Below are 23091 nucleotides of genomic sequence, written 5' to 3'. Positions count from 1 at the left end.
CCTTTTTTGCACTATTATTAGAAACACAGCATTTAATTATCCCAGTATTGTTAATGATTACTTTGATCGCTTGGTTAAGGTCATTCTCTACATTGTAAAGAGTTATTTCTCCCTTTGTAATTATCAGGTAATCTGTGGGGTGATAATCTGTACCCTCTTCATTTTTCACATCTTATCTATATGTCACCACTTAAAGTTTATTCTAATGAGATGTTAGATAGATTATGACACTTAACAAGCATTAGCTATTAGTACTGTTATTTAAGTCCCTTACTCTAACCTGAAGTCCTTATAGTTTCTAGTTTATTCTAATATACCTTAATTATATATATTTTGTTCCATCTTATGGTTATAAAGATATTTACATCCCTCTTTTCTATTAGTTTTGTGTACTGAATACAGTTGTCACATCTATGAATATGGTAGCACTTAACTAGCATATTGCATATAGTAGGCACTCAGTAATTATTTTTTTACAGGAAGTGAAAATTAGCTAAGAAATCACCAAAGGCTTTTTCTAATTAAACATTTTTCAGTCTCTGTCATTGATTTTAAACTTAATTATACTTTTTTTTTTTTTTAGGTAAATGAGAAGGCAGGACAGATTATACAGTATGATAAATTTTATATCCATGAAGTACAAGAATTGATAGACATAAGGAATGATTATATCAATTGGGTCCAGCAGCAGGCCTATGGAATGGTATGTTTCCCATGCATTGTGTGATTTCATTTTTGTATGTCATTTGCTCTAATATGAAAGTAACGAGTGTTTTTGAAACACTCAAGTTTTTTCAGAGCTTATTTTTCAAATAAAAACACATTACAGTGGAGTAGCTATATTTGTAAGCAAACATCCTCCTCTTCTACCAAAGACAAAACAGAGACAGATTACATTTTTCTAAAGAAAAATGCAAATGTGACATGAATTTTCAACTCTTATTTGTTTTCTATGAGCTTCTTGTTTCTCTAATGCTGAGAATACTAGAGTCTCTGATAATAGAACTCTAAGAAGGTGTTATTGTTGTGGGACCAGTGCTTCAAAATCAGAAGAAAACTCTAGGATTCTGTTTTCGATTTTTCCTTTTATGTGTTTAATTTTATTTTAGATTATTTATGTATATTCATATATTGCATACTTCTTTGCATCTAGCTAAGTGTTTAATAAATAGTGTTCCATTAAAATAGTAGCTTAACTTTATAAAACTTTAATTAGGCACATGTAATTTTAATTTAGAAATGGGTAAATAGCTAGATACAAAGAAGCTTTAATATTTATGTTTACTAGCCATTTTAATATACTTGAAGTCAACTTTTCTGCTTCCAGAGCAGGTAATTTGTATCCAGTGGTTATAGAAGTGGTTTTTGTTGCTTGCTGGGCACCACCTATAAGCTTTTGTATTAAACATTCTTGGCAGTTTATTCACCAGCAATTCTGGTAGTGTCTGGAATGTGTCAGGTAGAGATTTTTTAAAAAGGACAGTACTTTTTGAACTTGGTTTGCATGTTATTTTTAGGATACTCTCACTTTTAAGAATTAAAACACTGGTAGAACATCTCTCCTTTCCTTGGTACTTGACTAGGAGAGACTCATTGGGTTTTTGTTTGTTTGTTTGTTTTCTTCTCTAGAATCACTGGAAGATGAGATCAGGTTTATGGCCATTTTTTAGATTTAGATCTATTTATTTGTCATTCAACAAATACTTATTGAGAATCTCCTGTGTAAGAGGTACTAACTATTTGAAATACATTGGTAAACCAGACACATAAGGGCCCAAGTTTTCATGGAACTCATAATCTAATGGGCAAGATTAACATTAATCAAAGCAAAAAATATCAGTGAATAATATATACTATGCAGAGAATTAAAATCAAGGGAACATTGTGAAGAATATTTTTGAGGTTGGGCCATCAGAAAATACTTGTCTGCCAAAGTATGAGTAATAGTCTGATGAGAAGGATCAACTTTGTTAGATCAGAGTAGGGAGAATTTCAAGAAAATGAAAATCTAGTGGAAAACAATAGGTGCGAATAAACTTAACATGTTTAAAAGACAAAGTCAGTATATACAGCTAAAATATTGGGTGAAGGGGAGTCAGAGAAATGAAAAGAGACCAGATCATGAAGAGTTTAGTAAATTGGGATTAGGAATTGGAATTTTATCTAATAAAATTTACTATGATAAATCATTGGTAAGCAGTGGGAAGTATAATCTGATTTATATTTTTGATCATTTCATGGGCAGTGTAGAGAATGAAGTATGGGAAATAGGGCAAAAGTGGGAGACCAGTGAAAAGGCTATTTTAGAAAACTAGGGGAGAGAGAATGGTGGGTTTGACTAAAATAGCAGTTGTGTAGACTAAAGAAGGAAATGGATTTGGAATACTTCTTGAAGGTAAATGGGACAAGTGTCAGGACAAAAATCACTGATAAATTGGCTATAAGGTGAGGAAAGAAGAGAAATCTACTAGGGGATTAAAAAGGAGTGGCAGGTGAGGTAGGAGAAAAAATAGGAGTGTTTTGAAAACCAAAACTAAAAAGTAATGAGAGCCTGTGTTGAATGCTGCTCAGAAAGAGAACAAAACTGTAGAATTAAGCAGTGAATTTGGTTACAAGGTTATTAGTAATCTTGATAATGGCATTCTAGAGTTGGGGTATTGCTAAAAAAGAAAATTGGAATATAGAAAGCAGTATCAACAACCATGGGAAGGTCTGCTTTGAAGATGAGCAAAAAAGTCAACTGGTACCTGGAAGGGATAGTTTTTTAAACAAGAAAATAACTAACCTCAGAAAAGTTTTGAACAAGTATTTCCTTTTTCCTTTCCTATTTTAATAAAATCTCTACCCTAGGCAAAACTCTTCTTTCAAAGCACCTGTGAGAGAAGTAGAAATAACTTATTTCTTGAGTTTTTTAACCTTTCCTCAGCAAGACTTGTTTGGGGGCTCATATTTTATCTTTGAATATACTGAAATGGCATTCTACAGGACATAACAGATGCTTAACTACAGTGTAAAAGTAATTAAATTTGTTTACCACTGAGAAAAATTGTTGCCCATGATATACTACGTAGGGCACCATAGGTCTTTGAACAGCATTTTTGAAGCTGTAGTGACAAACCTTTTTAGAGAAAAACAACTTCTTAAGAAGCCCTATGTTTACTTACATATTTGTATGATTATCTTAAATAAATATTTACACACATTAAACTAGTTCTAAACTCTATTCCTAAGCTCTTAAAAGAACTATAAAATCATAACAAATTTATAACTGTAAATAACACTACATATTTTTATTTCAAATTAATTTGATGTGGAGAATTATTATCTTCTGATTAGGAATTCCAGCTCACAACATAAACATTGGTAGAAAGCAGTGTAATCTAAGAGTGTCTAAGTTCAAATTCTACCTAAGCATTCATTCAGTTCTGTGTCCATCATCTGATTTCTTTAAGGTAATAGTACCTACTATATATATATATATATATACAGTTGAGATAAGTGACCTGATCTCTCTGAAGTATTTAAGGTAGTTCCTGGCATATAGTTAAGTCTTACTAAATGGTGCTTATTACTACTGGCAGGCTGACACAGGTTGTTCATTTGGCAGTAGTCTTTTTTTGAAGTGTCTGATAACTGTCCTCTTGCTGCATTTTTGTGTCTGTACAATAAAGAAACATTTGCCTTTAGAATGAGATGTGATATTCATTTGTCTTTTCTTCATAGATTGCATCATTTAAGTATAAAGTCTTACACAATTACATCTTGTTGGATGATAGAACCATTGCAGGCATTGAAATTTCATGCAGTACTGGCTTTTTATAATTCTGGGATGTTTATAATATTTATAGGATATAAGTTTAAAGGATATATATTTATAGGATATAAATTGTCTTAGTTTTAAGTTTGACTAAAATTTTTTGTTATTGATCCAAAAAACCACTAAATTTAAAACCATCCCAGAGCACTCATAAACTCTCTAAGCATATATCTCCTGGGCATCTACAAACCCAGTTTGAGAAACCATGTCTTGGAAACACTGAGAAAAATTGTTGCCCATGACATACTACCTAGGGCACCATAGGTCTTTGAGCAGCCAAGATCACTGTGAATTATATCACTTGTCCTTTAACCAAAATTTATATCTGTTAATATAAATCATAAACAACATGCATTTGACCAAGTTAATAGAAATGATACCTGTGATACTTTTTTTTTAAAGTAATTGTACTGTGGGGAAAAGGTATTGTTTGAATGTTCACTTTTCAGTTTGATAGTTCTGTCATCCAAATTCACTGTAGTATATAGTGATAGTGATTATCATATCAAATTGAATTTCATTAGGGAGCTATTTCAGCACTACTGTTTTCCGATAAGAGCAAGGCATTAAGGTCTACCTTTTTGTTCCTGGGTCCTCTTTGCCTTCTCATTCTCTTAAATCTATTATATGGTTAACATACTTGAGAATTACCCACACACTTTTCCTTCTCTCCATTTACTGACAGACATGAATTTAAATAGGTGGTTGTGGCAGTGAAAGCTTGTTCTTTATTTAATTTTCAAAGTGGATTTAATAGAAATCAGAATCCAGAATCCATGACTTTGGTTTGTTTTGATCTCTCTTTGGGAATGAAGGACTGACAACCTACTTTAAAGGTCTTCATACAATTTTTAAATAATTTTTTAATCTATAGTATGACATCTGACCTCAGAGAACTACTTTTTTTTGAGAGTGCAACATACTTTAACACAGAACTCTTAATGATCTCTCTTTCCAAATAAGATTATACTTTCATTACTAGTCTTAATACTGGGTTGAATGCCATGTTGACCCTATAAATCAAGTTTTAAAGAATCTGTTTTGTGATAATATAGTGTATATGTATTTGAATATACATATGAATATCTATACATATGTGCACATATGTACTTACGTACTTATACACACAAATTTGTGTACTGTTACAGTTATGGTCTTGAAATAATTTCATTGCTTCAGTGAGAAAAAGTTTAAAATATTCTTTGATAGAACATAATGACGAACAATAGTAAGAAACTTGTTTCTCTTAGTAACCATTTTATTATGTATGCATACACACATCTTGTATATGTTAAATATAATAAAATTTATTTTTAAAGTCATAATTTTATATACATATATAAATATAAAGCTTTATCTTGTGCTAAATACTACAAGAAAATTATTTTGTCTTTATGCCATAATTTGTTGGGATTCTCCCCCCCCCCCATTACCTTTCTTTTCCAGTCAAGGACTTTTAAGAATCCATCAAGAATCCATTATGATTCCTAAATCTTAATAACTAAGTTCTTGACTTTCCTTAAACAGGTTGATCATCGTTAATTTCAGAATCCAAAGATGCTCAAAAAGTTTTGGACTTTGGAGTACTTTGGATTTTGGACTCTCAAATTAGGTTTACTCAATCAGTAAAGTGTATGCAATATTCCCAAATCTGGTCCCAAACATTTCAGCTAAGGGATATGTCCTTTTGTTTTGCTGAGATTTCCTAATTTTCCACCTCATCCCCTTCCATTCTCCTGTCCTATCTAGTCTGTGGTTTTGTTCCCAAGGTTCTGATTTTGATGTGTGAAAATACACAATTGGGTTCCTTTGCTTTTTATCTCCCTCTGCTTGTGACCCTTTGGCAACATAAAAGGAGCATGTATGTTTTGTCTTTTTCTCTTTTTTTATCTTCTGCTATTTGATGGTTTTTCTCTACTTCCTTGATTCTGTACTGACTTGCACATCTCATACCCTCATTTAACTTTGCTCTTCAATTGCTTATGAAAACACCTTCATTAGTAGGTAACTACCAAACTCTGCCATTTTTCTTCCCCTTTTATACATTTCATTACTATACATGCATATCAATATATAGCAAATAAAAATTGACACATTCAGCATAAAATATAGAAGGGTCTAAATTGGGTCTATCATGTTTGAATTACAGTGAGATTCAAGTTGTTTTTTTAAGATTTATTTTTTTTCAAAAACTGGAATATACTTAGGTGAGACACGTACCAGATCCAAATGACTTTAGACTTTGTTTTGTTTTGTACCAGAGATTGAACTCAGGAGAGCTTAACCACTGAGCCACATCTCTAGCCCCCCCCCCCTTTTTTTGGTACCAGGAATCTAATTCAGGGGCACTTGACCACTGAGCAACATTCCCAGCCCTATTTTGTATTTTATTTAAAGACAGGTCTCAGTAAGTTGCTTAGCGCCTCGCCATTGCTGAGGCTGGCTTTGAACTCGAGATCCTCCTGTTTTAGCCTCCAGAGCCCCTGGGATTATGGGCATGTGCTACTTCGCCCATCCTTTAGCCCTTTAAAAGTTGCCGAGGCTGGCTTTGAACTTGCATTCCTCCTGCCTCAGCCTCCCAAATCGTTAGGATTATAGGTGTGTGTTCTGCACCCAACTGCCTTGGACCATTTGTACTAACAAAAATAATGGGTAAATTTGTGAGAATTTTAGCCTTTGATACCACATAATATATGTCACAAATCTTACTTATTCAATATTAATGGTGCTATGCCTGAATCATCACTGTATTTGTGCTATGGAATTAAGTTGTTGCATATTGTCTGTGGATAGCTGCTGAAATAGCAACATGACCTGCTCACCAGCAAAATAAATAAAAAGATAGACTTGTGGAACAGCTGAATAGAGGAGCTTTGGGAAGATATACCAGTATTTAACTTGCCTAGGTTGAGTTTCTTCCCCCTTTAATAAAATAAGGATGTTGACTAAAGTATATTTGTACTCCCTTGTAGCTGTAGTATTTCCCAGAAAAATCCATCATTTACAACACTAATGTTTATTTTGCTTTTTTTAAAGCTCCCTTATCATTTTTAAAGACATTAATGTGTTGCAGGAATTCTTGGAGTGATCATAATGTCATATTCTTGCTCTATGCATTAGATCATCAAACATAATTTAGAAACATTTATTTCTCTTTTGACTGCCAAGACCACCCTTTTTATTTGAGTTGCCTTAATGTTCAGTATTTTTTCTTTATATCGTCTCAGAGTAATTCTGTATTATGCCCCTTTTTACAAAAACTAAAATAAAAAATCATTGATGTTTAAAGCATCCTTAGTGAAGTCCAGTTTAGATCATGAAATCCTAACACTTCATCTGTGTTTGGTTTTTTAAAATACATAATATAAAATATCTTGTTTTTTTTAACATTCAATAAATACCTCAAGATAAAAAAAAATCTTGTATTTTTTTTAACTTGTTTTTGGCAAATAAAAACGAGTGGTGGCTTATTATCCTTCAGGTTGTCTCCATGTAGCATTTTAATGTGTTAAACACTTGACTTTGTCCAGATTAACCAAGGCTTTTAAAGTCAGAGATATTTTCTCAGTAAAGAATCTGAGCCATAAAATTATTTCTTCAAGATGATATCAGGTTTAGGACTAGTTTCCTTGTTCTACCTAAATTCTACAAATGGGGATACTTATTTGCTGAAACCAAATTTTATTATATTCAGGCTTTGATAATTTTAGGATCACAGGATACCTAAAACAAACTGTTACACTTACATAAGGGGCATATAGGAAGGGTAAGTTTTGTTGTAGATGTATTTTCTACCTTGTTAATTCAATATTCAACTGTAGCAAAGCATATGAAATGCTACTTTGAATAGAAGTAAATTTGGACACTAATATTGCTCTTTCCTCATTATTGTTGCATTCTGCACTGCTGTTTTAGGATGTCAGCCATGGATTAACTGAGGTAAGTTTGGTGTAATAGTCTTGTGTTCAGAATAGATACACTGTTTTTCCAAAGATTGCCCTTTGTGTGATTTAAAAAAAAAAAAGTGTGTGTGTGTATGTGTTTTTAAAAGTTGTCTATACAGATTGTTCTGTATAACATTTCAGAAGAATTTTCTGAATATTTAAACTTACTTTAGTTAACATTACTCTGCATGATGCCTTTCAATAAGATTGCTTTAAAAAATAGTTGCTCTTCTCCTTATCTTCCAGTAAAATGCAATGTGCCCTTAGGGAGGAAAAAAAACTTTTAAAATTTGCCAAGTGGCTACCTAATAAAGCAAAGAATACTTTAGAGATGTAAAATGATTATTTCTAAAACTAATAATTGATATTTGAAATGGTCACTAAATTAAACTTTGAATAATCATCTTTTTTACTTTGTTTCATGTATTTTCTTAATGTATCAAGTTTGACTTAAGTAATCAGTAGCCCTGAACCACCTTTTAACTCTTGGGAACATTATAGCACTTCTTTTCTCTGTTATAGATGTTAGGTTTTGCTTTGCTTTTTTGTTTATTTATTTGATAGTCTTTTCCCAGCATTTGAACCAACGAAGTACTTTGAGTTAGATTGAAATTACAGGTTTGATATTGTTTGCTTCCTCATTCTCAAACAGAAGTACATAAATCAGTTGAAAACAGGGCTGGAAATACAGCTCAATGGTAGGGTGCTTGCCTGGCATGCACAAAACCCTGAGTTCCATCCTAGCACTGCAAAACAAAAAAGAGAAAAAGGAAGTTATTTTGAAGCCAAAGGGCACTTTAGAAATATCTAAATCTTTTTGAGTTTCAGAGAAGTAAAATGACTCCATGATCTGTAGCTAAGTTAAAACAAATACAGGATAGAGGCAAACTTTGTCACATACAAATATTGAAGAGTGATCATTGACTGTAAAATGCATGTAACTTAGCATGTGTCTTATATATTGAGAACAAAGTTGAAAGTGATTAGACAATATTTGATTAGTTTGGTTTGGGTGGCCCAAGGTGAGAGAGAGAAATAAAAATAATACAGATATAGGATAGGAAAGAGCTGGAAACAGTATTATTTTAAGAATTGTTAGGCTGGGCACAGTGGGGCACACCTGTAATTCCAGTGGCTCTGGAGGCTGAGGCAAGAGGATTGCAAGTTCAGAGCCAGCCTTAGCAAAAGTGAGGTGCTGTAAGCCAACTCAGTGAGTCCCTATCTTTAAGTAACATTCAAAATAAAGCTGGGGATGTGGCTCAGTGGTTAGGGGCCCCCAAGTTCAATTCCTGGTTACACCTCTGCCCCCCAAAAAAAGAATGGTCAGAAAAATTGGGAATGTTTAGCACAGAATAAAGACAATTGAGGGAAAGCATGGTTAGAACCTCAAATATTTAAACCATGTACACTTGCCTACAGAGGCAAAACAAAAGCAAGTGATATATAGAAATACAGGTTCAGACAATATAAAGAACTTTCTAGTCACTTAAAAAGAAGGGTATTGTTTCATATTCTTTTTTGAAAGCCTCATAGCAGAGATTATCTCAGGGCTGACACAAAAATATTACCTTGTTGGTTAGATGGTAGAAATAGTCATCCTTTAACTGCGAGAATGTGTGACTGCTGATTATAATTCTTTGTATTTTTATGTACTGTTAGAATAGCATTCAGTCACTGTGTTAGGATAAATAAATGTAAAGTGTCTTAATGCCTGTTAATGGTACTCTGAGATCAGCTCTCATAACTTTAACAGCCAACAGAATAATAACACTAATGAAAAATTATCTTGAATGTTAAATGTGTGAAAATGTTCTTTGGTTCATAATTTTGGCAATGCCACTCACTATGTATCTGCTATATGAAGGATGGGGTGATTAATTTTCTGTGGCTTCAGTTGCTAGGATAGTTGTCTTAACATGTTAGAGCTGGACATAGTATTTAACATGGAAGCTCTCAATTGTAGAATAAACCTAATTCATTGAAACTTAGAGTTAACATATGCTAAGTAAAAGATACTTGTTATTTATGATTTTACAGGCTCTTAACTATATAGTTACCTCCTAAAATTAGGAATTAGACTTATTCAAGTAATTTATGTAATTATCAGTAAAAATTCTATATTCAGAAATAAGCAACGTTTTCTTCGTAATTCCCGAACTAGATGACTAAATAAACCAAGAATGTGATCATCTTTACAAGATATTACAGCACCCACAGTAAATATATCGCAAATCACTTGAACTAATATATTAATTTTTTATTTCCAGTTGGCAGATATCCCTGTTACAATCTGTACATATCCATTTGTATTTGATGCCCAAGCAAAAACTACTCTGTTACAAACAGATGCAGTTTTACAGATGCAGGTAAAATATTGTATAATAATCTGATTTGACAATATTTTAAAAATTGTTTCTGTGATGTTTTTAAAAAATAAATATTTGATACTTGCTCATAATCAGTAATCTTCGGGGACATTTGATAACATTGTAGTGTGTCATTTACAGAGTACCTTGAGTAGCTAGCCAGAAAGAAGACTTGTGTACCTATGAGAACTACTTACAAAAAAGTGCTCTGATGGAGATAGAATAATTTATCCTTAAAAGATTATATGTCATTTTTTTCATTATATAAATATGTAATTTTTCTTACTAGTTTACTTGATATTGTTAACTTGTTTCAAAATCTTTGTTCTCTGTCATTTATATACATAGTAAAAAATATAAATAACTAGAGATGAGTTGATATTCAAGTGGGAAGCATCTGTTTACTTGTTAGGAGGATATGAAATTTCCTTGAATAAAGTTTTAGTAATAAAATCTTTTCCTGAGGTTGGTAATCGTAATCTTTTATTCCGCTCTCCTGTTTCTTTCTTCCTGATTTTTCCTGTTTTTGAGCATTTTTTTCATTCCTAATGAAGATTTTTAGTTTATATTACATTTAATTTTAGTTTACATTATGACTTTGAAGAGTTACAGTAGATTTGCTTTATCACTTGTAAATAAAAAAGATGTTGAATTTACTCAGGTATAGAATATATGACTATAAATGCTAAGGATTAAGGAAACTATTTAAAAAGAGATTTGAACATTTAATATTCTAAAAAGACTTTTAAAAAATCAAAAACACCCAAATTTTTATTCTTTTCAGATAAATGCATTTGTTTTTCTAAGCCCTTCCAAACATTTTAATAATAAATAGTAGGGATTATTTTAGAGATGTGCTCATTTTCATCACCAGATAAAATATTTTGTAGGGTTGTATATATTAACAGCTAGTAAACCAGTATTTTTTTTAAAAAATTCTTTCTTAAAATAAGTTAATGACTTGTGCTTTAAATATGGTATATTTTGTTTTAGAACAAGATACAATGTACTTCCTTGGCCAAATTGTTTTATAGTCTCTTTAAAGGTTTGTTTTATTCTGGGTTTGTTTTTTTTTTTTTTCTTCTCTCTCCATCCTGACCCTGCAGTTATTATTTTACATCTTTAGGAAAAAACAGTGCTCAGATTTAGCAATATTCGTATAGTTCTGTGCTTGCTTACCTTAATAATTTTGTGAGTTCTGCATTAATATAAAAAATTTCAAAAGGGTATGCTTTATGGTCAGTTTACTAAATTCTTATGCTATAACTAGATGCTGTGTGAATTCAATAATTTAGGAATTATTCCTGAAATTATAGCATACCATCTAACTGATAGGTAGATGTTAGCCTATACAGTCACAGTAGCTTCTTCATAGCATTGCTATTAAAATTTTTAATCTTTTGTTTTCTAGATGGCTATTGACCAGGCCCACAGACAGAACGTCTCTTCTCTTTTTCTCCCAGTGATTGAATCTGTGAATCCCTGCTTAATTCTAGTGGTGCGTAGAGAAAATATTGTAGGAGATGCAATGGAAGTCCTTAGGAAAACAAAGAACATAGATTATAAAAAGCCACTCAAGGTAATTTGCCAGATTCTTTTGTGTAATTGGGACTTTTATTTAGAAGCTGTTTCAAGTTTTCTTGTTTTTAGTGTATCTTTGAGACTTAATAAATAAAATAATTACAAAATGTATAAAAACCTGTAAATTGCTGAACTCTTATTAGTAATATATAGCATGTTACAAGGCCTCCACAATTTACCATATTTTCTTACAGTTTATTCAGTGTTTGCATTTTGCTATTTTAGGTTATATTTGTTGGAGAAGATGCTGTGGATGCAGGAGGGGTACGCAAAGAATTTTTTTTGCTCATCATGAGGGAATTATTGGATCCTAAATATGGCATGTTTAGATATTATGAAGATTCCAGGCTCATTTGGTTTTCAGATAAGGTAAAATATCCAACCATCTAATTTACTACTTTGTATATATGCGTAGATTAATCAAATTACCCCAGAAACAGTTATTACTGAATTCCTGACATATTTTGTTCAGAGATCTGCTTTAATACAGTTTGAAAAATTTTAAACCATTAGATTAAGAGTTGTCAAACACATTAATGCTTACCACGTATGTCAGATTACACAAAATTTAATAAGGAATGGTCACCCTGAAAGTAATGTTGACCTTTTCCTTCTGTTTACTTCAGTTTGGAAATTGAATCATAATTTTTAGAATAACTTTTCTTCTGGGAAGAGCTAATTTATCATCAGAAGTTATTTATGTTTCTTTTTGGGAAGAGTTGGCAAACTATGGTATATGAGCCAAAAATCTTGCCACCATATATTTTTGTAGGTAAAGTCACACTCATTTACCTATTATCTGTGTCTGCTTTTGAGCTATAACAACAGAAGAGTTCAGCAGTTATAACCCAACAGAGCCTAAAATAATTACATTTGGCTCTTTTCAGAAAAAAAATTTGCTGACTTATGATTAAGTAAAATGAATGGTTTAGTTTGCCACAGCTCAGTTAAAAGGTATTTTAATTGAATATTTATGTCATTTATAAAAATCTTTATTATTTAGTTTTTCTTTCACTGGCTGTCTTTTGTGATAATAACAGTCATTGATGCTCAGTACCTTAGCTTTAATTTGTTAGAGGTTGCAAATATTGCTACTGTGATTCTAATATTTCTTTTTTATTTCCTAGTTTGGATATTTCTTTATAGAGAATTTTCCCTACACTGTTTGATTCCTTAGTTCCAGTAGGTTGAGTTGATTCTCAAGTTGGTATGGAAAAGGGTTCTATTTAGTTACTAATCTTTTAAAAGAATAAGTCTGGGGGCTGGTGTTGTGGCTCAGTGGTAGAGCGCCTGCCTAGCATGTGTGAGGTACTGGGTTCGGTTCTCAACACCACATATAAATAAATAAAATAAAGATCCATTGACAACTAAACAATATTAAAAAAAAATAAGTCTGTTCATTAGGGATCTCAGTGTTGATAATTCATTTTTTGGTTTATTTTCAAGTACTACTTTGTTTTCATGGATTTCAATATATTTGGTATTTTTTAATACATTGTATGTTATTTTTATTAATGCTCATATTTTCCTGTCTTTGTCCATGAAGAGTCATCAAATTGTTGCTTAGTTCCCTTGAAGTAATTTTAGTACTTCTCGGCAGCCCCTTGATGCAGGGTGTACTTGTTGGACAAGCTGTTCCAGACTTACACATTTATTATCTAACAATACTGCCAATATTATGATTAGCGAAAATATTTTTTTAAATTGTTCTTTTTGTCCTTATCCTATGTGCTAATAGATACACAGCTAAATAATGTTTTGATATCACTTGAAATTCTTATATACTGGTTATTCCACCAATAAAAACATTTAAATTAACTTGTGTTTTATTTTCAGGGATTCCTTGTTTAATTTAGTTTAGAAGAATATAAAATATTTATTTAGTTCCAAAGTTAAATCTATAAAATAAGATATTAAAGAAGTTAAAATTTAACTTATTTACTCCCTATAAACTAGTTTAAAACTATAACTTAGTTTTAAAATAAATTTTGTGAATTAGCCCTTCTTTTTAACAAATAAAAGTAGGCTGCAATATATTATATACCAAAGTCAGTTTTATTGTTTTGTCTATGGTCATGTAAGCTGTTGTCGTTGCTGAAACCTAGGTGAAGGATATGTGGAAACTCCAGTATTGCAATTCTTGAATCTTTAAAGTGTTTTAAAATTGGTATTTTTAAAAATCAGGGTATAGTGTACATATTTTATCAAGAAGAGACCTTTTAGCTTGGTATGGTGGCACATGCCAGTACTCAAGAGGATTTGACAGTAAAATTGACTAGTTCAAGGCTGGCTTAGGCAACATAATGAGACCCTGTCTCAAAATAAAACTTTAAAAAGAGCTGAGTTTAGCTCAGTGGTAGAGTGCTTTCCTAGCATGCACAGATCCTGGGTTCATTTCCAAGTACTGCTAAGTAAATAAACAATTTGGGTGGGAGATTGTAGCATGTTTGCATGTTGTGATTAATTACTGAGAAAGAAACACTGCTGTCAATTGTAGGAGCAAGATCCTTTAGTTGCAAAGAAAGGATAGGTTTATGTAGTAGCGGAGGATTGACTATAATTAGATATATAGATCTGTATTAGGAGGGAAGGCTCAAGAGGGGTTGGGGGAGAGTGTGGGAGAGAGAGAGTGTATGTGTGTGTGTGTGAGTGTACAGATGACTTGATAATTTTGATAGGAGGTTGTCAAAATTCTTGGAACTGATTCTGGTTTACAATGAAATAATACACAGAGTCTTTAAAGAGTTAAGATACAGAAAATGTATAGAAGATTTGAGGAAGGAGAAGGTGTGAAGTTATCCTGAAGGAATGGAAAAATAAGTTAACCATATAAATAAATGTAGGATTAGACTGGCAATCTTCAAGACTCACTTGAAGCTTAATGTTACTAAATTTAAAATGAAACCAGTTTGCATGGATAGAGGTAAAGACAAAGACTGTTGATTTGAACAAGGTTGTGGTTTTTAGCAAGTGAGTATGACAAAAGAGAATGATTATATTAATGTATCATGGAATTTAAGCTTTAAGAGGACTTGATGTGGAGATAATATCAGTAAGTAATTGTTGAAGTCAATAGCTTGTAGATATTGGTAGAATCAAATTGTAAGGGGAACTGAGAAAGTTAGAGGTAGTGATAAATTAGAGAAAGCTTGCATTTGAGATTTGGAGTGTTCCATGTAACCATGGGAATGAGATGTGATGAAGACATGATTATTAGAAATAAAAGCAAGTCTGGGATCTAAGAAGCTACTGTGTGTAATTGCTGATGTTTCAATCTCCTGTTGTACCCTCTAGCTGAAAGATTTGTAAATTTTGTTGATCTTTTAGTTAGAAGAAACAACTTCTGGCTTTCTTGCTTCTATGTATTTACCTATTCTATATATTTTATCTCCACTTTAATCTTTTATTTTTATTTTCTTTCTTCTACAGATTGTTCTTCCTAGCTCCTTAGGATGTAAAGTTAGTTGTTAACTTGAGGTTCTTTTTTAAGTTATTTACAATTAATTCCTTCTAAACACTGCTTTCTTTGTATCCCATAAGTTTTCAAATATTATATTTTCATCTTTCTAGTCTAAGTATTTTTTAATTTTCTTTTTGATTTCTTCTTTGTTGGTTGTTTTAAAGAGTGTATTGCTTAATTTCCACATTTTTCAACTTCCCAGATTTCCTTCTGATACTAATTTCTAATTTCATTGCACTGTGGTTGGAGATTTTTTAAAAATCATTCTAGTCTTTTTTAAATTATTGAGATTTGTTTTCTGACACAATATATTGTTTAGCCTGGAGAGTGTTCCATGTACACTTTTAAAGAATGTGTATTCTAGCTGGGCGTGGTGGCATAGGCCTGTAATCCTAATGGCTCTGAGGGTCGGGCATTCAAGACCAGCCTCAGCAACTTAGTAAGGTACTAAGCAACTCAGTGAGAACCTGATACAAAATAGGGCTGCGGATGTGGCTCAGTGGTTGAGTGCCCCTGAGTTTAATCCCCAGTACTCCCCGGCCCCCACCAAAAAAAAAAGAATGTGTATTCTTCTATATTGGGTAGAGTGTTTTATGTATGTCTGTTAGGTCTCAATTTATAATATTTTTCTTTTTTCTTTTTTTCCTGACTTATCTGTCTAGCTGTTTTAGTCATTATTGCAAGTGGGATCTTTTTTTTTTTTTTTTTTTTTTTTTTGAGAGAGAGAGAGAGAATTTTTCAATATTTAGTTATTTATTTTAGTTTTCGGCAGACACGACATCTTTGTTTGTATGTGGTGCTGAAGATCGAACCCGGGCCGCACGCATGCCAGGCGAGCACGCTACCGCTTGAGCCATATCCCCAGCCCCTGCAAGTGGGATCTTAAAGCCACTGACTCTAATTATAGAATAACATTTCTCCCTTCAGTGTATTTTGTAGTTGTGTTGTTAATACATGTTTGTAGTTGTTACAACTTCTTGATGAATTCTTTTCTCAGCATGCCTTTGTTTTTTCTAACAATTTTGTCTGGTATTAGTCTATTTTGTCTATTATTAGCATATTCACTCCAACTCTGTTTTATTAATATCATGAAATATCTTTCTTCCAAGCTTTCATTTTCATTTTACATGTATCTGTGGATCTAAGATAAGTCAGTAGACCGTATATAGTTGGATCTTGTTTGTTTAAAACATTCTGCCAGTCTTTGATTGCAGAGTTTAATCATTTACATTTAAAGTAATTGATAAAGAAATGCTTTTATTTTGCTCTTTTTTAATATATATCATACGTTTTTCTGTTAATTCCTCTATTACTGCCCTTTTGGTGTTTGTTTTTTTATGTACTTACTTTGATTTCCTGCTTATTTCCTTTTCTGTTTAGTTATTTTCTTACTATTGCCTTGGAGTTATAATTAACATCTTAAATTTATAATAGTTTATATTTATCTATATAGCTACCTTTGCCAGAATTCTTTTTCTATGACTTTGTATTACTGTGATGCATCCTTTCATCAGCCTGATGAAGATTTTAGCATTTCTTGTAGGAAGTTACACTAAGCTACATCTCCAGCCTTTTTATTTCATTTATTTATCTTAGAAACAGGGTCTTGCTAAATTGTGAAACTGGTCTCAAACATGCAGTCCTTCCTGCCTCAATGTCCTGAGTCTCTGGGATTATAGGAATGCACCATCACATCCTGGCATTCCACTATTTTTTGACAATCATGGTTTTTGGTGGGAAATCCCCCCAAAATAAGTGGGCTTAGTACAAGAAATTTCATGAGTTCAATATCATTAATAGTGAAAAATGTATACTAAAGTAAATTGTCATTTTAAAACCCATGACAAAAAAAGCATTTGTTGTGTATATAGTATGTATGACATTGTGTATATATAGTATGTATGACATTGTGTATATATAGTATGTATGACATTGTATATGTAGTATGTATGTGTGACATTTTTCTGGACTGAAGTGGCAGAAGAAACTAGAACAGAATAATTAGTAAATGTTTTAACTATCTTTTGAATTAGAAATTCTTCCTTAAGAAGCAAAGCTATGTGTGGTAGTATGTGCCAGTAGTCATAGTTACTTTGGAAGCTGAGGTAGGAGGATAAATTAAATCCATGAATTTGAGACCAGTCTGGGCAACAAAACAAGACCCCTTTCAGTAAAAAAGGATGCTCTTGCCCTACCCCAGTTTTTCTGATGCTGAGAATTTAACACTTTTTGAGTGTCGCTAAATTGCCTGAGCTGGCCTTGACTTATGATCTTATGCCCTCGCCTCCTGACTAATTGGGATTGCTGTTGTGTGTTATCATGCATGACTATTTGTCTTTAAAAACACTGAGGCTAGCTAGTGACTGAACTAGGTCTATAACCCAAGTCTAATTTAAAAAAAAAAAATTATTCTCTTAATCATTCTTTTCACAGAATTTTTTATGTGTATATTTTACTTCTTTGAGCATGAGGGGAAAAAAGTACTTTCAGGTTTCTTTTTGTTTTGTTTTTGCAATGCTGGGATTGAACCCAGGGATGTTTTACCACTGAAATATATCGCATCCCATTTGTATTTTTTATTTTGAGACAGGGTCTTGCTGAGTTGAGGCTGGTCTCAAACTTCCCATTTTCCTTGCCTCAGCCTCCCTAGTTGCTGGGATTATAGGTGTGCCTCCCAGTTAGACTTTGATTAATTGATTTTTTTAAGCTTTGTTTTAATCTATATTTTCAACTATAGTAAAATAGCTGATTTAGCAAATCATCATACTTTTTGCATGATGTAATGTGCAACTATTAAAAACCATGTTCTGGAAGAACATTTAATGAATGACATAAGAAAATACTCATGGGTAATTGGAAAAATGAAATAAAAGTTTGAATATAGTGTTTTTAAATTATTTTTCTGAATTTATAGTAGATGGAAATATTTTAGTAACATACATATTAATGGATTCAGAGTGATGATTTTGTATGCATATATACTGGTCAGATACACCCTCCCCTACCCCATGCATCCACCTCTCCCTCTTTCAACTTTCAGGTTGCCTAGATTGCAGATATATTTTCTTTTTTGTGTTTTTTTTTTCAAATAATATGTATTTTTTTTAAATCAGGAAAAAAAAATTATAGTGCCCATTTTACCTTTAATTTAGTGTTGCTTTTTTTTTTTTTTTTTAAATAGTGCTGAGAATCAAACCCAGGGTTACGCAGGGTTTTGCCCATGCCAGACAAATGTCCTACCACTGAACTATATACATTCCCAGACTAATTACTTCATGACATGGAACTGCCCCCCCCAAAAAAAATTAAAAAAACAGTTGTGAAGTCATATATATATATATAAGTTGTAGAGAACTTTTAATAGTAATATTATGCCATGGAGATACTAATGCAATGTTTGAAATTTTTTTCTTGTTCATTACTTTTTCTTCTATTTGTAATCAGAAGAAAATTTAATGTTTTAACTTGGAAGATAAGTCTAACCTTTTTTTCCTTATATTTGTTATTAGACATTTGAAGACAGTGATTTGTTCCACTTGATTGGTGTTATCTGTGGATTAGCTATTTATAATTTCACTATTGTGGACCTCCATTTTCCTTTGGCTTTATATAAGAAACTCCTGAAAAAGAAACCATCCCTTGATGATTTGAAGGAACTAATGCCTGATGTTGGGAGGTTAGTTGTAAAAAAGTATCAGGAGTAGGATTTGGGAGATAAGAAATGGGAAATGTACAGAAAATTTTCCTTCTAGGATTAATATTGTTGTTTCTATTAAATTTCTGAAATAAATTGCATTCTAAATAAATGAATATACATCCTATTACCAAAATCAAAATTTTCTACCTTAAAGACTAATCTTCAGTATGAAGACTAAATTTTTCAGTGAATGTCTGAAGTTTTGTCTTCAGTGCTTGATTTTTAGTGTTTTAAAAGTACTTTACATATATCAGATAATAAATGTATGAAGATAGTGTTTTCTGAGAGTGGTTAAATAATTTATTTGGACCTCTGATTATACCCTCATTTCTACTTTGAACAGATAAAATTTTTTCAAATTTATTACATAAAATAGAGTAAAAATTACATATAAATAAGAACAAATGCTGAAAATGGGTTGATACATGGTCATTTTATTCAGAGGAAGAAAGAAAACCTGTTTTTTCCCCCATCGTTATTTGTAAGTTTGATAGTGTGCATACTCTGTTCTGAAACAAATGTAAAAATACAAATTAATGAAAGGATTTTATCAAAAGGGAATGAGAAATACGTACTTATGCAAACAAAATAGTCAAAATACTTAATGATATTTTACCTTAAAGAAATATACATTGTTTTACAGAAGTATGCAACAATTATTGGATTATCCAGAAGATGATATAGAGGAAACATTTTGTCTAAATTTTACGGTAAGATGAAAAACATAAATTAGTCTGATTATTCATCATCCCTTTTATTTAACAGCTTTGCCTTGTAGTTTCATTTTGAAGATGCGACTCTTAATCTTTTAGCTAACATTTATTGAGCATTTGCTATGTGCTAGACACAATATATATGTTGTTCCATTTTATCCTCAATAATCCTGTGAGGTTAATATCATCCTATTTTACAGATGAAGGAAGCTAAAATTAATAATTATATATTAGAGTGGGTACTCAAATCCAGCTATGTGACTTCAAACCTTATGTACTTTATTATTATGCTGAAATGGTGGAGCACTCCTGTAATCTCAGCAACTGGGGAGGCATAGGCAGGAAGATCAGAAGTTTGAGGTCAGGGGCTGGGTTGTGGCTCAGCGATAGAGTGCTTGCCTCGCATGTGGAAGGCCCTGGGTTCGATCCTCAACACCACATAAAAATAAATAAAATAAAGGTATTGTGTCCAACTACAGCTAAAAACAATATTTAAAAAAAAGTTTGAGGTCAGCCTGGGTCTTGGGGATGTAGCTCAGTAGGGATAGCATTTTCATAGCAAGCTCAAGGCCCCTTTAATCTCCAGTACCACAAAAAAAAAAAAAAAAAAGGCAAAAGATCCTTATCCAAGTGTTTGTTTTTGAATCTGTGATTCTGCATTTACAGAGAAGCAAGAGGTTATTGTAATGTGAATAACCTTGCAACTTAAAAGATTAATTTCCCCAGATATATCTCTTTCTGTTTTCTTGCTCGTTTTGTCTAACTCACTGTTGGATGAGTTAGTATGATATGTATGCAAATTCATTGCAGTGTTATTTGGAAATGAAATTGCAAACTGTGTAAAAGATGCAAAATTTTATGAAGTTAGCAAAAAGGGATGTTGAATGGCTGATCTAGTCACATACTAAGCCATTGACAAATGAGAATCTGCCAAAAATAGACCAGTTGGCAATTAAAGAAGAGAAAATCAGCAAGGATGATGATAAGGCACTTCAGAAGGGAACATTTAATAAATATTGTGAATTTCACACTTGAAAAAATGGTAAAGCCTTCAGTCTATTTTTAATTTTTTTTCATACATATTTTTTATTTCAGACTAGAAACCTGATTCTCAGCATAGCTTCCCAAAAATACCCATAATAAGATGCCATGTTACACAACTGTCTACTAGCTGCATGATATCAGGAACATTCTATATCGCGCTCACCTGGCATGTGCGGGGCGCTGGGTTCGATCCTCAGCACCACATACAAATAAAATAACGATGTTGTGTTCACCAAAAAAATACATATATTAAAAAATTCTCTCTTAAAAAAAAAAGAACAATGGGAAAACTTCCATTGTATCTCTCCATTAATGCCAAATTATATTACACAGAATTGTTTCATATACCTTTGATTTTTTTTTTAAGCCTCTTGGCATACATATTTAGAACTTGATGTTTACTCTATTTATCCATGTATTAAATTGATGTATTAGTCTGAAATCCTGCTCCCCTCTGGTCTTTCAGAATACTGCCCATCCTTCTTTCTACAAGTTTTAGGTAAAATTAAACTTTCCTTCCTGTGTGGTCTGGTAAAATTTTGTTTTATGGCATTATTTTATTGTAATGATTGTTTATATATCACATTTTCTTCTTTTTTATTAGATGGTAAACTTTAGAGCAGAGATGTGTTCATTTCTTACTTATCATTCCTTTTCTACCATAGTATTTTTACAATTGCTAGATTTTCATAAAAGAGGATAATATTCAAAAAAAGGAGTAAAGGAAGGATATAGAAGTGGGAATGGCAATGTTTGTTTAAAAAATAATTAGACAAGTATGAGAAATAAAAGTTGCAAAATAGCCAAACACCTGTGATTAAATATATTTTGCAGATAGAGTAATATGGGAGAATAGTAGTAATGTGGGAAGAATGCATAGCTCTTCTAAGCTGAATACATTCTGATAGTTTGATTCAGTCACTCTTCTAAGGAAAATATCCTAATTTTCTACTATGTTCTAAATATTTTGTTCACAATATATTCTGTTTCCTGTGCTTAAGTAACCAAACATTTGATAATTTATAATTAGTCATAGTAAGATATCAAAATACTAGAGTATGAAAATTCCTAGTTGTGGCTTTAAGCAGAATTCATAAATAAGTGATGGTGCAGAATTTTGTCTCAAAATTATTAGTTATATCTATGAGACAAAAGGAAGAATATAATAGTAGATTATTAAAATACTAAGTTTTGAGTCTGACATTTACTTTTTTTAAAAATTTAAATTAATAGATCACAGTTGAAAACTTTGGTGCAACAGAAGTGAAAGAGCTGGTTCTAAATGGTGCAGACACAGCTGTTAACAAACAAAATCGGTAAGTGAATTATAGCAGCATCAGTGGGAGTGATTAAAATTGCAGGGCTTTCCTTCCCCTCCCCCCCCCCCAACATGTCACAACCCTTAGTTTTTACTCAGGTAAAACTTGGACTGTTTAATGAAGAACTAATATGCCTCTGCTCCTGAAATGCCCTTAAGACATCAAAAAAGGAATGAAAAGATCATAAATTAAAAAAAAAAAAAGAAAAAGAAAAGTGAGAGGAGATTGTAGCAAATGCAGTTTTGGAAGCCAGAAAATAGTGCTTAGTTAAGATTGCAAACCAGGGCTGGGGTGAGCACTTGCCTCGCACGTGTGAGGCCCTGGGTTCGATCCCCTGCACCACATAACAATCTACAACGAAAAAATAAAGATTGCAAACCCAGAAAGCTGCAATGTAGAATGGAGCGGAATTGCTAAGAAGACTACCAGTTCATGTTGTAGAACAAAGGCCCAAGCACTAAGAGTAAAAAACATCCTTTTGCAAAATGCATGGAGTTTGTAAACTATTTTTAAAAGAAGCAGTTAGAAACCTTTCCCTTAACACATCCAGTAACCTGGCAAATGTCCTTCTCTAGCTTATGCAGGAGATTAGAAATATACCTTTTAGAGACATTCAACTGAAGGGACTGTGGTTTGAGATACCTAGGCATAGCTATGGGAAAGGAGCTGAACTGAAAATAGGGAGATGACGTGAAATTCTACAGCTCCCTCTTTCTTGACCCTTTGTATTAGATCTTTTTCTGAAGAAACTGCCTATGTTTTATATGTGAATGACTAGCCAGTGAGTAGACATTTAAGGAAGGACCAAAACAGTTAAAAAGAATGGCAAGGAACAGGAACAATGCAGAATAAAGAATAAACTTCAAAAGAAACTGAAGTCAGTATCTTCAAGGTGCCAACATCCAGATGGATTCTTTTAAAAACTGAGAGGAAAAATTTATTGGAAGAAATGGAATGAATTAAATTTGTCAAAGAAAATGGTACCCAGAAACTTCCCAGAACTGAAGTTTGGGAAGCCTTTCAAGATTGAAAGCAGGGGAAGTAGGAAAATAAGACACATACCAAGGCAAAATATACAAACTAAATCCTTCCAGGGGAGAAAAAAGCAGACGACATACAAAGAATTAGGAATCAGAATATCATCAGACTT

General features: G+C 32.3%; 1 protein-coding gene across 4 annotated transcripts in view; it reads left to right on the top strand.

Moving 5' to 3' along the window:
* Herc4 (HECT and RLD domain containing E3 ubiquitin protein ligase 4) overlaps positions 1–23091 on the top strand; it is a 115579-nt gene that overhangs the window by 84433 nt on the left and 8055 nt on the right. For 3 of the 4 annotated variants that reach the window (XM_077799307.1, XM_077799306.1, XM_026394654.2), the window contains exons 16-23: positions 584–703; positions 7733–7756; positions 10029–10127; positions 11539–11706; positions 11934–12077; positions 18678–18844; positions 19509–19575; positions 21856–21938. In XM_077799307.1, the coding sequence (XP_077655433.1) occupies positions 584–703; positions 7733–7756; positions 10029–10127; positions 11539–11706; positions 11934–12077; positions 18678–18844; positions 19509–19575; positions 21856–21938 (872 nt within the window). The remainder of the gene's footprint in view (positions 1–583; positions 704–7732; positions 7757–10028; positions 10128–11538; positions 11707–11933; positions 12078–18677; positions 18845–19508; positions 19576–21855; positions 21939–23091) is intronic. The other variant, XM_026394655.2, reaches the window with a different exon arrangement.

This window comes from Urocitellus parryii, chromosome 5 (genome assembly GCF_045843805.1).
Source record: "Urocitellus parryii isolate mUroPar1 chromosome 5, mUroPar1.hap1, whole genome shotgun sequence".
Lineage (NCBI taxonomy): Eukaryota > Metazoa > Chordata > Mammalia > Rodentia > Sciuridae > Urocitellus > Urocitellus parryii.
This window is presented reverse-complemented; position numbering and strand designations above follow the sequence as displayed.